Source organism: Triticum urartu, chromosome 2A, assembly GCF_056163025.1.
Source record: "Triticum urartu cultivar PI428250 chromosome 2A, HENAU_Tu73, whole genome shotgun sequence".
Classification (NCBI taxonomy): domain Eukaryota; kingdom Viridiplantae; phylum Streptophyta; class Magnoliopsida; order Poales; family Poaceae; genus Triticum; species Triticum urartu.
The window spans coordinates 650711589-650725302 of NC_141874.1; the positions used below are offsets into that span (position 1 = coordinate 650711589).

The 13714-nt window shown below is 47.3% G+C and overlaps 1 protein-coding gene across 1 annotated transcript; it reads right to left on the bottom strand.

Annotated features, from left to right (window-relative positions):
• Positions 1-499: 499 nt before the first annotated feature.
• Positions 500-1642, bottom strand: LOC125533875 (ethylene-responsive transcription factor ERF039). Its single transcript, XM_048697204.2, has one exon. It carries the CDS (start codon positions 1512-1514, stop codon positions 870-872), a length of 645 nt encoding a protein of 214 aa, XP_048553161.2. The 5' UTR covers positions 1515-1642; the 3' UTR covers positions 500-869.
• Positions 1643-13714: the final 12072 nt, after the last annotated feature.

Sequence of the window (13714 nt, forward strand, 5' to 3'; positions counted from 1 at the left end):
GGGACGGCGGCGCGCGGGGATCCGTAGCCCCACCGCGGGCCGGGCCGGGGTCGTGGGGGTTTGACGAGACCGGGCGGGCATTAACAACTCTTTTTTCTCTCCCCTTGTGTTACAGTAGCCCGGGAGCCCGCTTTTTCACGCGGCAACCGTCGCTTTCCCTCCCGGTGGCACAGCGCGCCGCAGCTTTCAAGCCATTGTAGACTCGCCGTACCACCGCCACTGCAGCGCCGCGCCAAGCGAGATCAATCAATGGTTTCCGGTGCTCGTAGGCCTGTGGAGCTGCGTGCGTTGCATGGCCTTGACGACGACGAATCCTGCCGTTGCGTGGGCCGCTGCTGACGACGACCGGGGAGTAAAATGGGATTGCTTAAACGTCGCTCTCCGCTTGTCAAGTCCGGGAAAAGTCCCAAAGTAATATGCATAAATATCGCTGTCAATTTGGTTCATATCTCGCGAGATCGCCCTTTTACCGCTAAACAAATAAATAGGGCATAAAAGGTAATGTAAGATAAGATGCTTGTTAATTATACATATTCTTGTCCCCCAAATCAAGCAAGGCGAGTGGAGGAAAAGAAACTAACTTTATACAGTCTCGCGCATCCTAATTTTGGTAAAGGAAAAGTAAAAACGCAGCGAGGGGAGGAGGCAGAGGGAACCGGAACGGAACTTGGAAAAGAAGAAAGGAAAAACACAGCGGAGCAGCACCGGACGGACGGAGGAAGACGACGACGGCGACGTCCTAGATAGTAGTAAGATGATTGACGGAACGAGGTGCATTTCCATGTCTCCGATCGGCCCAATCCCGAAGTAGTAAGCGCCATGTGTGAAGCGACTGGAACGGTGGGAACCTTCTGCTGCAGCGACGATGATCAGTACTCCCACAGGAGTGGCTCCTCGAGGCGGAACACGCCGGCGCCGACGATGTCCTCGTCGACGACCCAGGACGACGCGCACGGGAGGCCCGCCGAGGCCTCATATCTCAGGTCCAGGAGCAGGTCGGGGAGGTCGAACAGGGCGTCTTCCGGGTCTTGGACCGGCTCGGCGTGCGGTGCAGGCGGGGGCGGCGGCGAGACCGCGCTGGCGTCGGAGGCGCTGTCGGGGCTCTTGGCATTGGCACTGGCGCCGCAGGGGAAGTCGGCGGAGGCGGCGAGTATGGCGGCCGCCTGGACGTCCTTGGGCGCGGCGCTGGCCGGGCGGGGCAGCAGGTGCGCGAGGTCCGGGAAGTTGAGGTGCGCGGCGCGGCCCTTGATGGCGAGCGTGGCCACGTCGTGCGCGCGCGCGGCCATCTCGGCGGTGGCGAAGGTGCCGAGCCAGATGCGCGACTTCTTGCGAGGCTCCCTGATCTCGGACACCCACTTGCCCCAGCTCCGCATGCGCACGCCGTGGTAGGTCGGGTGCCGGCTGTCCTTGCGCGGCCGCTTGTTCGCGGCGACGGAGGAGGAGGACGACGAGGAAGACGAAGAGGAGGTGGCCGTCGGGGAGGTCGGGGAGCCGGGCTCGGCGATGTCGTCCATGGCCGCGGCGGTGGTGGTGGAGGAGTAGGTAGGCAGGGGAGGGCAGGGGAGAGTGGTGGAGTGCCGAGTGGAGGTTGGAGGGGAATAGCGGGGTTTTATGGTGCGGCCGCGGAGGGGGCGACGTGGCGCGGTGGAGAGAAAATTGCGGGGAAAAACAATGGGAAGTGCTGAAATTTGAACCCATGGGTAAGGAAAGATCTCTCGCCCGGCTGGAGAGCACAGCGTTTTCTTGGACAAGACAGCTTACTTCACGCGCCTCTGGGATTATTCTCTTCGAGAAGCGTTCATTGAACCGGATCGACCAGGGGGGTGGGCTGGCTGGACTTATTATTTACACCCGGCCCATCAAGACTATGCAGTACCGGAATTGTTCATGTATGTGATGCTTTATGAATGTGAAATGCGGTGAACTCAGCCCAGCTCAGTGTGGATGAGATTCATGTAGTAGTACGGGTATCAGATAATATTGCCAAAAATAAGAGTATCAAATACCTCAGGGGTGTTTAATTCCTCGAACCTGGTATTCATTTCTTCACTGGACTTGTGAGTGAAATGTTTTATTTTACAAAATCAAACGCTTTGCACATTGCGTGGTAGTAGCAAAGCTCAAAGATGTTCCAAGTGGAAGACCACCGTGTCCATAAATCTCATTTTACACACTTAAATGATTACTAGTTTATTTATTTATTTATTAAGAAAGTGATCCAGATCTATTATCAAAGTTCACCGAAAGTACAAACCACCTTAGAGATAATAAAAATTATATCCATATACCGAGACCACAAAACGACCGCGTATGGACATAGATCACAAAATAATATCAGTCACGCGCTGGCTGCGTATGGACGTAGTATCCCGCGCACGGCTGTGTGGTCACGATCGGGATTAGACTGCATTGTGAACCTTTCAGAGGCCGAGAAGCCTCGTTGAATGAATGAAATCTTCCTTTATCCCGCAAAAAAGAGACCACCAAACGACCACTACCGCCGTCAGAATGAGCCGCCCTTCGTCGTTGTCGCTGCTCCTCTACCGGAGCCGGCTTGACCTTATCGATGACAACCAGGAAGTCTTCATGTATGTGCCACCAAGGACCAACATCCTACGACCGCACTCACTGTTGAACCCTTGAACAGATTTGAAAATCTTGAGAGCAAATCTTGCCACATGACGAGAAATCCTAACCTCACTACTCCAAGGATACGACAGGAATCTATGCCGGGGCTTCGTCGACTACATCTAGATGGACGAATAAGAGGAGGAGTGGAGCCCAGAAGACAAACTTGAAGAAGAAGCGTCCCCATCCATCAATGCGCCTCACCAGCGAGGACTGAAAAACAAAAATTTAAATTACTAACCAGAGAGGAGGCACCGGAATTCCCCATCCTGCCACCGGCCGTCGAAGCGACGGACAATGGAGAGGCGAATCCTTGGGCTCACCGGCAAAGCCTGAAGGGGAAAATGGCTTTAGCCCCCAATGGATATGGGAGGGTAAGATAACCCCTAGATTGGTTCTCTCCTCCAGTAAATGTTATAATTTATTACAAGGTCTTTCTTTAGACAAAAGCAAATGGTTTTACTCGCTTTAATTATTATTTTACAAAGAAAACAACCTCCTGAAATCTCTTGAAAGAATAGAAAAACTATGCTCAAATATCTACAATATCATTTTATTTTAATTTTTTATATGCATCCCCAAAGCGGTCCACCTGTTTCACAAAAGCTTGCATAAATGACCTAACGACGGGCTTGCCTACGAAATTCGATCTTTTGCAATTGAACATTTGTTGATCAAATGTGTTGGGAGACAGTTCGTTGTTGCCTCTACGACCCTAACTCGCAAAAGTACATGCGAACGACTTATCGACAGGCTGGCATGACTATGATTTTGTATTATGCGAATTGCCGACAAAACATGTTCGTTGGAATTATGAGGCTTGCCGCTTTGCTGAAAAGATGGTTGGGAGTGATAAATAAAAACCTTAGGAAGTGACATTTTGTAGTGTATCACTTGGGCTGAATAAAAACTTGCCAACCATGTACCCTATCCTTATATTGAACTTAAAAGTGTTGACCTTCCAAATGTAACTCCATATAAACAAGTATGACACGTCTAAATTATGGTGTGCTATTCTTTTATGAAATGTTTTATTATTTAATCATACTTCATATACCTAAAAACCAAGAGATGTTTAATGTGAAGAAGAATAGCATCGAACACACCCCCATGATCCATCGAAAGTGTGTCTAACCTCCTAATGATGTTTGGTATTGATGACATACAATTATAGAGACCAATGTGTTTGCAAATTGCATTATCATGTTTGAAAGGATCGAGAGTCGACTAGAGGGGGAGGGGGTTAATAGGAGACTACCAATTTTCAGCTTAACTTCCAAATGTTAGGAATGCAGATAAATTAGGTTATCTAGATATGCAACTAGATGAACACAACCTATATGGCAAGGAAGCTCAATGCCAGGTATGTTAGGCAAGTATATAATTAGCAAGCTGACAAGCATGCAAAACAAGTAAAGGTACGAAAAATGATTAACTATAAGTGAGTCGAGGACATGGATTTCATCCCAAAGTTCACACTTTTTGGGAAGTGCTAATCTCCGTTGGAGTGGTGTCAAAGACAAAGCCCAGAAATGCTAGCATGTGTCTCATCGTATCCTCCCTTCGAGTCATGCCAACACATGGGCCTCTAATAACTCAGGGTTGGTCTTGAAGGCGACCACCACAGCTTTACTGTCTAGGAGCCCAAGCTCCAAGAGTAACAAGTGTTGATGAAGAAATCAAGCGGGGAACACAAAATGGTTTCGTGGAAGTGTAGACCGAGTCTTGCTCTCTCTATCACCAAAGAATAAACAAGTTCGGGTGGATGAATAGTGAGTATAAATTAATGAAGCAAATATGCCCTAAAGGCAATAATAAATTTATTATTTTTTCCTTATTTCATGATAAATGTTTATTATTCATGCTAGAATTGTATTAACCGGAAACTTAGTACATGTGTGAATACATAGACAAAACAAAGTGTCCCTAGTATGCCTTTACTTGACTAGTTCGTTTATCAAAGATGGTTATGTTTCCTAACCATAGAAATGTGTTGTCATTTGATGAACGAGATCATATCATTTGGAGAATGATTTGATGGACAAGACCCATTTGTTAGCTTAGCATTATGATCGTTACAGTTTCATTGCTACTGCTTTCTTCATGACTTATACATGTTCCTTAGACTATGAGATTATGCAACTCCCGAATACCATAGGAACACCTTTTGTGCTATCAAACGTCACAACGTAACTGGGTGATTATAAAGATGCTCTACAGGTGTCTCCAATGGTGTTTGTTGAGTTGACATAGATCGAGATTAGGATTTGTCACTCCGTGTATCGGAGAGGTATCTCTGGGCCCTCTCGGTAGTGCACATCACTATAAGACTTGCAAGCAATGTGACTAATGAGTTAGTTGCGGGATGATGCATTACGTAACGAGTAAAGAGACTTGCCGGTAACGAGATTGAACTAGGTATGATGTTACCGACGATTGAATCTCGGGCAAGTAACATACCGATGACAAAGGGAACAACGTATGTTGTTATGCAGTTTGACCGATAAAGATCTTCGTAGAATATGTAGGAGCCAATATGAGCATCCAAGTTGCGCTATTGGTTATTGACCAGAGATGTGTCTCGGTCATGTCTACATAGTTCTCGAACCCGTAGGGTCCGCACGCTTAGCATTCTGTGACAATTTGTATTATGAGTTATGTGACATGATGACCGAAGTTTGTTCAGATTCCCGGATGAGATCGGGGACATGACGAGGAGTCTCGAAAATGGTCGAGACGTAAAGATCGATATATTGGAAGGCTATATTCGGACATCGGAAAGGTTCCAAGTGATTCGGGAATTTTTCGGAGTACCGGATAGTTACGGGAATTCGTATTGGGCCTTAATGGGCCATACGGGAAAGGAGAGAAAGGCCTCAAGGGTGGCCGCGCCCCTTCCCCATGGACTGGTTCTAATTGGACTAGGAAAAGGGGGCGCCCCCTTCCTTCCTTCTCCATCTCCCTTCCCTTTTTCCTATTCCATGTGGGAGGTGTAATCCTACTAGGACTCCACACTTTGGGCGCGCCCTATGAGGGCCGGCCTCCTCCTCCCTCCATCCTTTATATACGTGGCCAGGGGGCACCCCATAAACACACAAGTTGATCATTGATCTTTTAGCCGTGTGCGGTGCCCCCTCCACCATAATCCACCTCGGTCATATCGTAGTGGTGCTTAGGCGAAGCCCTGTTCTGGTAGCATCATCATCACTGTCATCACGCCGTCGTGCTGATGAAGCTCTCCCTCAACACTCTGCTGGATCTTGAGTTCGTGGGACGTCACCGAGCCGAACGTGTGCAGATCGCGGAGGTGCCGTACTTTCGGTGCTAGGATCGGTCGATCGTGAAGACATATGACTACATCAACCGCGTTGTCATAATGCTTCCGCTTACGATCTACGAGGGTACGTGGACTACACTCTCCCCTCTCGTTGCTATGCATCACCATGATCTTGCGTGTGCGTAGGAATTTTTTTGAAATTACTGCGTTCCCCAACAATTAACCCGTACGGGGTGTCCAGAGACTTAATCTTGACACTGTGGGCACGACTCTTGGCCCCCGTGGGAACGGCTCTTGGACTCCGTGGTCACAGGGTAAGGTGGCTAGTGACACACATGTGATGTGAAAGTACATTCAGTCCCCATGTGTGATTTTGGTAATTAGTGACGACCCCTATGGGCTAGTATTTTCCATTGAGATTCATTTCAAGGGAAGTTCCGTGGGCAATGCATGAAGAATATTGGATGGATTGATGAAAACCATCAAGATTAATGTATGCATTTGTATGGAAGAACAATTGGATCAACATATATATGAAGATATGTTCCACATGTGATGCTGATAACCCACAAGTGTAGGGGGTCAGTTGTAGCCTCTTTCGATAAGTAAGTGTGTCGAGCCCAACGAGGAGATAAAGATAGAACAAATATTTCCTCAAGTTCAATCGACCACCAATACAACTCTACGCATGCTTAACGTTCGCTTTACCTTGAACAAGTATGAAACTAGAAGTACTTTGTAGGTGTTGTGGGATAGGTTTGCGACAAAATAAAGAGCACGTAAATAGAAACTAGGGGCTATTTAGATAAATAAACAATTAAGTGAGTATAGCGAGTGTGGAAAAGTGGTGGTAGGAGTTGCGGAATTGTCCCTAAGGAATTGACTACGTTACTAGACCGATAGCAAGTTTTATGTGGGAGAGGCCACTGCTAGCATGTCATCCCTTACTTGGAATTCTATGCACTTATGACTGGAACTCCAGCAAGCATCCGCAACTACTATCATTCATTAAGGTAAAACCCATCCATAGCCTTAAGATATATTGGTCCCCCTTCAATCCCGTATGCATCAATTTCTATGCCAGGCTGAAGCTGCTGTCACCCTTACCCTCCAATACACAGTCCTATCAACATGCAACTAACCCTCTGGTGTGACCCACACGCGCGCTCATATGATGGGCACCAAAGGACAACAACATAACTACGTGCAAATTAAACCAATCATAGCAATTCACCAATCACCGATAGGACAACAAAAATCTACTCAAACATCATAGGATGGCAACACATCATTGGATAATAATATGAAGCATAAATAACCATGTTCAAGTAGAGGGTACAGCGGGTTGCGGGAGAGTGGACCGCTGAATATAGATGAGGCAAGGTGATTAAGATGTTGGGGAAGATGACAGAGGTGTTGGTGTAGATCGCTGTGACACGATGATTGCCCCGGCGACGTTCCGGCACCACCGAGAGCGAGGGGGAGAGAGCCCCACTCCTTCTTCTTCTTACTTGACCTCCCCCCTATATGGGAGGAGGGTTTCCCCTCTGGTCCATGGCCTCCATGTCGACAGAGGGGCGAGAGCCCCTCCGAGATTGGAGTTGTCTCTCTGTTTCTCTTCTGTTTCACGACCCCTGTTTCTGGCCTTTCACCATTTCTTAAATTACCGGAGATCCGTAACTCTGATTGGGCTAATTTAACATGTTTTCTACCTGGATATAAGCTTCCTTGCGTCCGAAGGACACCTCCAACCGACCTTCGGGGTAGCCACAAGCCCCTTGGTCGCGCCCTGGGTAGGGTGCGCGCATCAAGGGCTTGTGGACCCCTCGGGCATCGTCTCGTGTTGATTCCGCTTCCCAAAAATAACATATATTCAAAAAAACTCCGTAAATTTTTATCACGTTTGGAATCCATTTGATACGGATTTTCTACGAAACAAAAAACATGCAACAAAAATGAACTGGCACTCGGCACTGGATCAACATGTTAGTCCCAAAAAAATGGTATAAAATGTTGCCAAAAATATATGAAAGTTGTAGAACATTGGCATGAAACAATCAAAAATTATAGATACGACGGAGACGTATCAGCATCCCCAAGCTTAATTCATGCTCGTCCTCGAGTAGTTAAATGATAAAAAAGATAATTTTTGATGTGGAATGCTACCTAGCATAATCTTGATCATGTAATCTAATCATGTCATGAATATTAAGACATGAGTGATTCAAACCAATAGTCTATCATTTGACATCGAAACCATAATACAAGACATGCATGTAATTCATCATGGCCTTTCATAATAATGGAGATAAAGGAAACAACCTCTATACACTTAATTGTGGTAAGCATGACACACTCAGTCTTCCCTGCATAAATTCTAAATCATGAGCACCTTGGTGTCAAACCAGGCAATTGGTTCGTACTTCTAACGCGCTTCAGCATTTTCAACTTCACTCAATACACGAGCGTGAGCCATGGATATAGTACCATGGGTGGAATAGAATGCACTGGTAGGGATCAATAGGAGTAGGAAGAAAGTCTCGCATCAACTAGGCGGATCAACAGGCTATGGAGATGCCCATCAATCGATATCAATGCGAGGAGTAGGGATTGCCATGCAACGAATGCACTAGAACTATAAGTGTATGAAAGCTCACAAATCAAACTAAGTGGGTGTGCATCCAACTTGCTTGCTCATCAAGACCTCGGGCATTTGAGGAAGCCCATCATCGGAATATACAAACCAAGTTCTATAATGAAAAATTCCCACTAGTATATGAAAGTGATAACTTAAGAGACTCTCTATAGGAAGAACATGGTGCTACTCTGAAGCACAGGTGTGGTAAGAGGATAGTAACATTTCCCCTTCTCTCTTGTTCTCTCATTATTATTTTTTATTTTTTTGGCTCGTTGGGCTCTTTTTTATTTTGGGCTCTTTTTATTTTTGTAAGTCCAAAGTCTCGTCCCGATGTGAGGGAATCGTAGCCTCCATCGTGATTTCATCACTGGGGCAATGCTCTAATAATGATGATCACCACACTTTCATCTACTTACAACTCGATATTACAATTTGATAAAACTAATACATGATGGCTATATGAATGCCTCTGGCAGTGTACCAGGATGTGCAATGATCTAGCATAGCAAAGATATCAAAAAACAGACAAGCCATGAAAATATCATGCTAGCTATCTTACGATCATGCAAAGCAATATGTGAAGGAAATATGTGTAGGATCAAAAGTAGGTCTAGAGGGGGTGATTAGACTACTTGACCAAATAAAAATCTAGCCTTTTCCCAATTTTAAGTCTTGGCAGATTTTAGCAACTTAGCACAAGTCAAGCAATCAACCTACACATGCAATTCTAAGAGTGTAGCAGCGGAAAGTAAAAACATTGCATATGAAGGTAAAGGGAAGGGTTCAGAGAAGGCAAAAGCAATGTAGACACGGAGATTTTTGGTGTGGTTCTGATTGGTGGTGCTATCATACGTCCATGTTTATGGAGACCTCAACCCATGAAGGGTAACGGTTGCGCGAGTCCATGGAGGGCTCCACCCAAGAAGGATCCACGAAGAAGCAACCTTGTCTATCCCACCATGGCCATCGCCCACGAAGGACTTGCCTCACTTGGGTAGATCTTCACGAAGTAGGCGATCTCATTGCCCTTAGAAACTCCTTAGTTCAACTCCACAATCTTGTCGGAGGCTCCCAAGTGACACCTAACCAATCTAGGAGACACCACTCTCCAAAAGGTAATAGATGGTGTGATGATGATGAACTCCTTGCTCTTGTGCTTCAAATGATAGTCTCCCCAACACTCAACTCTCTCTAATAGATTTGGCTATGGTGGAAAGATGATTTGAGTGGAAAGCAACTTGGGGAAGGCTAGAGATCAAGATTCTCGTGGTTGTATTGGAATGTCTTGGTCTCAACACATGAGTAGGTGGTTCTCTCTCAGAAATGAGTAGTGGAAGTGTAGGCACGTTCTGATGGCTCTCTCTTGAATAGAGAAGGGGGTGGAGGGGTATATATAGCCTCCACACAAAATCCAACCGTTACACACATTTGACCCAACTCGGTCAGACAGAATAGGTGAACTCGGTGAGACCAATTCAGTTCAAAATGTGAACGTTATGAATCTCGGTGGGACCGACATGATCAATTCGGTGCGACCGATGTGCTAGGGTTAGGGCAAAACCTCATCTCGGTGTGACCAATTACATGAACTTGGCGAGACCGATTTCAGCAATGAGCAAACAAAGAGTTGGCCAGGCAAACTCGGTGGGATCAATCACTCATTTTGGTGAGACCGAAATGTTATGAAGGGAAATAGAGAGTTTGCGTTGCGAACTCGGTGGGACCGATCGCTCATGCGACACTCTAAGCACGATCTCCGGGAGCTCCGGTGTGCGAAGATGGCGTGGAGAGGAGTCCGTCTACAAAAACTTCTATTGGTGTCTGAGGAGCTGGAGGAGTTGCAACTGGAGGAATAACTAGGGCAGTTGCTGCAGGTGCTAAAGTGGTCGTCCTCGTATCACTGACAACTAGCACAACTACAGACCTCTGTGCCCTTGGCACACACAGAAAAGTGTTGGTAGTTGGTCTGTCACTCCTGTCCTCAATCTCTTCCTGTAGCTTCTCAACTATGGTATGGATCTCGGTGACCTTCACATCTAGATCATGAAGCTTTGTCTCAAAGATCCTCTCAAGGCTCTCTTGATTTCGAGTCATGGTGGCTAGTCCTTTCTCTATTCTCACTGTTACCTCAAGCATATAGCTGAGCTGGTCTTGCTTGGTCTTGAGATTGACAGCTGAAACATGTGGTACTGTGGAAGTCTTTGTTGCCTTTGCTTTCTCTCACTTCTCATGAGCCTCTACAAATGTAGGATGTGAAGCATCCACGACAACCACATTGTCCTCAAAGTCTGGCCTCAGGGGAAGGTGCTCTTTGTCTAGTAGATATGTCCATGTTGAAAGAACATGCGGTGCCCCCATGTTTGGTTTTGGTAATTGATGACAATCTCTATGGACTAATGGTTGCCTTTAGTTATATTTGAAGGTTTTATCCATAGGCTTTTCTTGGAGTACATGTGTTGGTTTCAAGGAGAGTTTGTTTCGACCAAGGTGCTATTCAAGGAATTATCCAAAGATTGGTCATGTGAGTGTTGAGCTTATTGCAAGCATGTCTTGAAGAAGAAGATTGTGTGATCATTCATGTCTACCTTCAAGACGTCATCCAAATGAAGAGAATTTGAAAGATTCCGGGTTGATAAAGAATAAGTCAAGAATGAATCAAGTTGATCAACCCACAAAGCATAGAAGATGTACCGAGAGGGATGAAGTGATCCCATGGTATGGTAAGCATTCTCAATTACGCTTTGTGTACTAACCCATGTTCTTTATGGGGTTAGGTTGCCGTGTGCAAGTTCAAGTGGAGCATCATGAAGAGATCAAATGCTTGAATCTTGCCGTCCATTGTGGTAACAATGGATTCATGAAGATGTGCGGAAGAGTGGCTCACCCATAATGGAGTATGGGGAGCAATCAACTAGTCTTCATCGAGCCAATGCAATCAAGAAAGGTGGTCCAACTTGAGGGAGTCAAGATCACCATCATCTAGCTCAAGTGGACCATGTGCAAGCCAAAGGTTTGCCCTTGATAGGTTTTCTATTTTACCGGTCTCATAAGTGGTAGTTGGGAGACCGGGTTTTAGGATCGATTGCCGTACTATCAAGGGGGGCTCTCGATGAGTAGCTTGATCGTATCGTTCATAGAGAGCTCAAACCATTGCATCCTTGCATCATCTTTCTTGGTTCTTCTTTGGTTCTCTTTGTGTGTCTTAGAGCTTATGGTCATCTTGATGACAAGCTCGAGTTTATCGAAAACGGAGTTCACATGCATCTTCTATGATGTTTTCGATGTTGGAGGTTTTGCCGGTTCTTCTCGATTGGAGGTTTCACTCCTCTTTTTGTTAGGCATACCTCCCCTTGCTGTTTTGATGCTACTCGTCGTCTTGTTTCCAACAAGCTTGAGTTTGCTCAATTCGGAGCTCATATGAAGAAGTTATGGCAGTTCTGGTTTTCCGTGGAGTGTACTTGCTTTCGAGGAAGTGGCATAAGGATGGCGCCAGCGGTAGTACCGCTGGGCCCGAGCGACAGTACCGCTTATCGCCACAAACGGTAGTATTGCTGTCCCACAGCGGTAGTACCGCCCATGGCCATAAGCGGTAGTACGGCTCTGGTTCCGCGCTGGTACCGCCTCGACTCGAGACGTGGTTTTCTCGTGTCGGGTTCAGCGATAGTAGGAGCGGCAGTAGGAGCGGTAGTACCGCTCATGTGCGGTAGTACCGCGGCTACCACCGCCCCTAGTGCCGCTCAATGGCCCTCCTCCCTGTTCCTTCTCCCTGTGCTTGTGGTAGGCGTTGTGCGCGGTCCCAGTGGTAGTACTGCTGGGCCAAGCGGCAGTACCGCTGGCTCCGGCGGTAGTGCCGCTCATACGGCTCTGCCTCGCACTCTATTTCGCTCCGCTCTCCGTGTTCTACCGCCTGGGCGGTAGTACCACTCCCCTGAGCGGTAGTACCGCTCGTGAGCAGACTGAGCACATAACGGTTGGATTCGGGAGCTCCTATAAAAGGGGGTCTTCTTCCCCATTCAACCTTATACTTCGAGCTCGTGTTCTTCCCCCATTGTTGACCTTCTTCGAGCTTGCTAACTCTCAAACCCTCCATGGATTCTTGCTAGTTTTTGAGGGAAAGAGAGAGGAGATCTAGATCCACATTTCCACCAATCACTTTCTCCTCTATGTGAGGGGAACCCCTTGGATCTAGATCTTGGAGTTCTTTGTGTTCTCTTTCTTGTTCTTCCTATCATTTTCCTCCCTAGCATTAGTGTTGGGGAACGTTGCACAAAACAAAAAATTTTCCTACGGTTTCACCAAGATCCATCTAGGAGTTCATCTAGCAACGAGTGATTAGATGCATCTACGTACCTTGTAGATCGCGAGCGGAAGCGTTCAAAGAACGGGGATGATGTAGTCGAACACGACGTGATCCAAATCACCGAAGATCTTAGCACCGAACGGACGATGCCTCCGCGTTCAACACACGTACGGAACGGATGACGTATCCTCCTTTCTTGATCCAGCAAGGGGGGAGGAGAGGTTGATGAAGATCCTGCAGCACGACGGCGTGGTGGTGGATGCAGGGCGTCACAGCAGCAGGGCTTCGCCGTGTACTATGAGGGAGAGATGTAACAGGGGAGAGGGAAGCACCAAAGGCTGAGGTATGAAGTCCTCCCTCTCCTCAACTATATATAGGAAGGCCAAGGGGGGGTGCGCAGCCTAGGAGATCCAATCTCCTAGGTGCGGCGGCCAGGGGAGGTTTCCCTCCCCCCAAGGCACTTAGGGGTGCCTTCCACTAGTGGGACTCCTCCCATATGGAAACCCTAGGCGCATGGGCCTATAGGGGCTGGTGCCCTTGGCCCATATAGGCCAAGGTGCACCCCTATAGCCCATGTGGACTCCCGGGGCAGGTGGCCCCACCCTGTGGGCCCCCGGGACCCCTCCGGCGGTCCCGGTACAATACCGATAACCCCGAAACTTGTCCCGATGGCCGAAACAGCACTTCCTATATATAATTCTTTACCTCCGTACCATTCCGGAACTCCTCGTGACGTCCGGGATCTCATCCGGGACTCCGAACAACATTCGGGTTACTGCATATACATATCTTCACAACCCTAGCGTCACCGAACCTTAAGTGTGTAGACCCTACGGGTTCGGGAGACAAGCAGACATGACCGAGACGACTC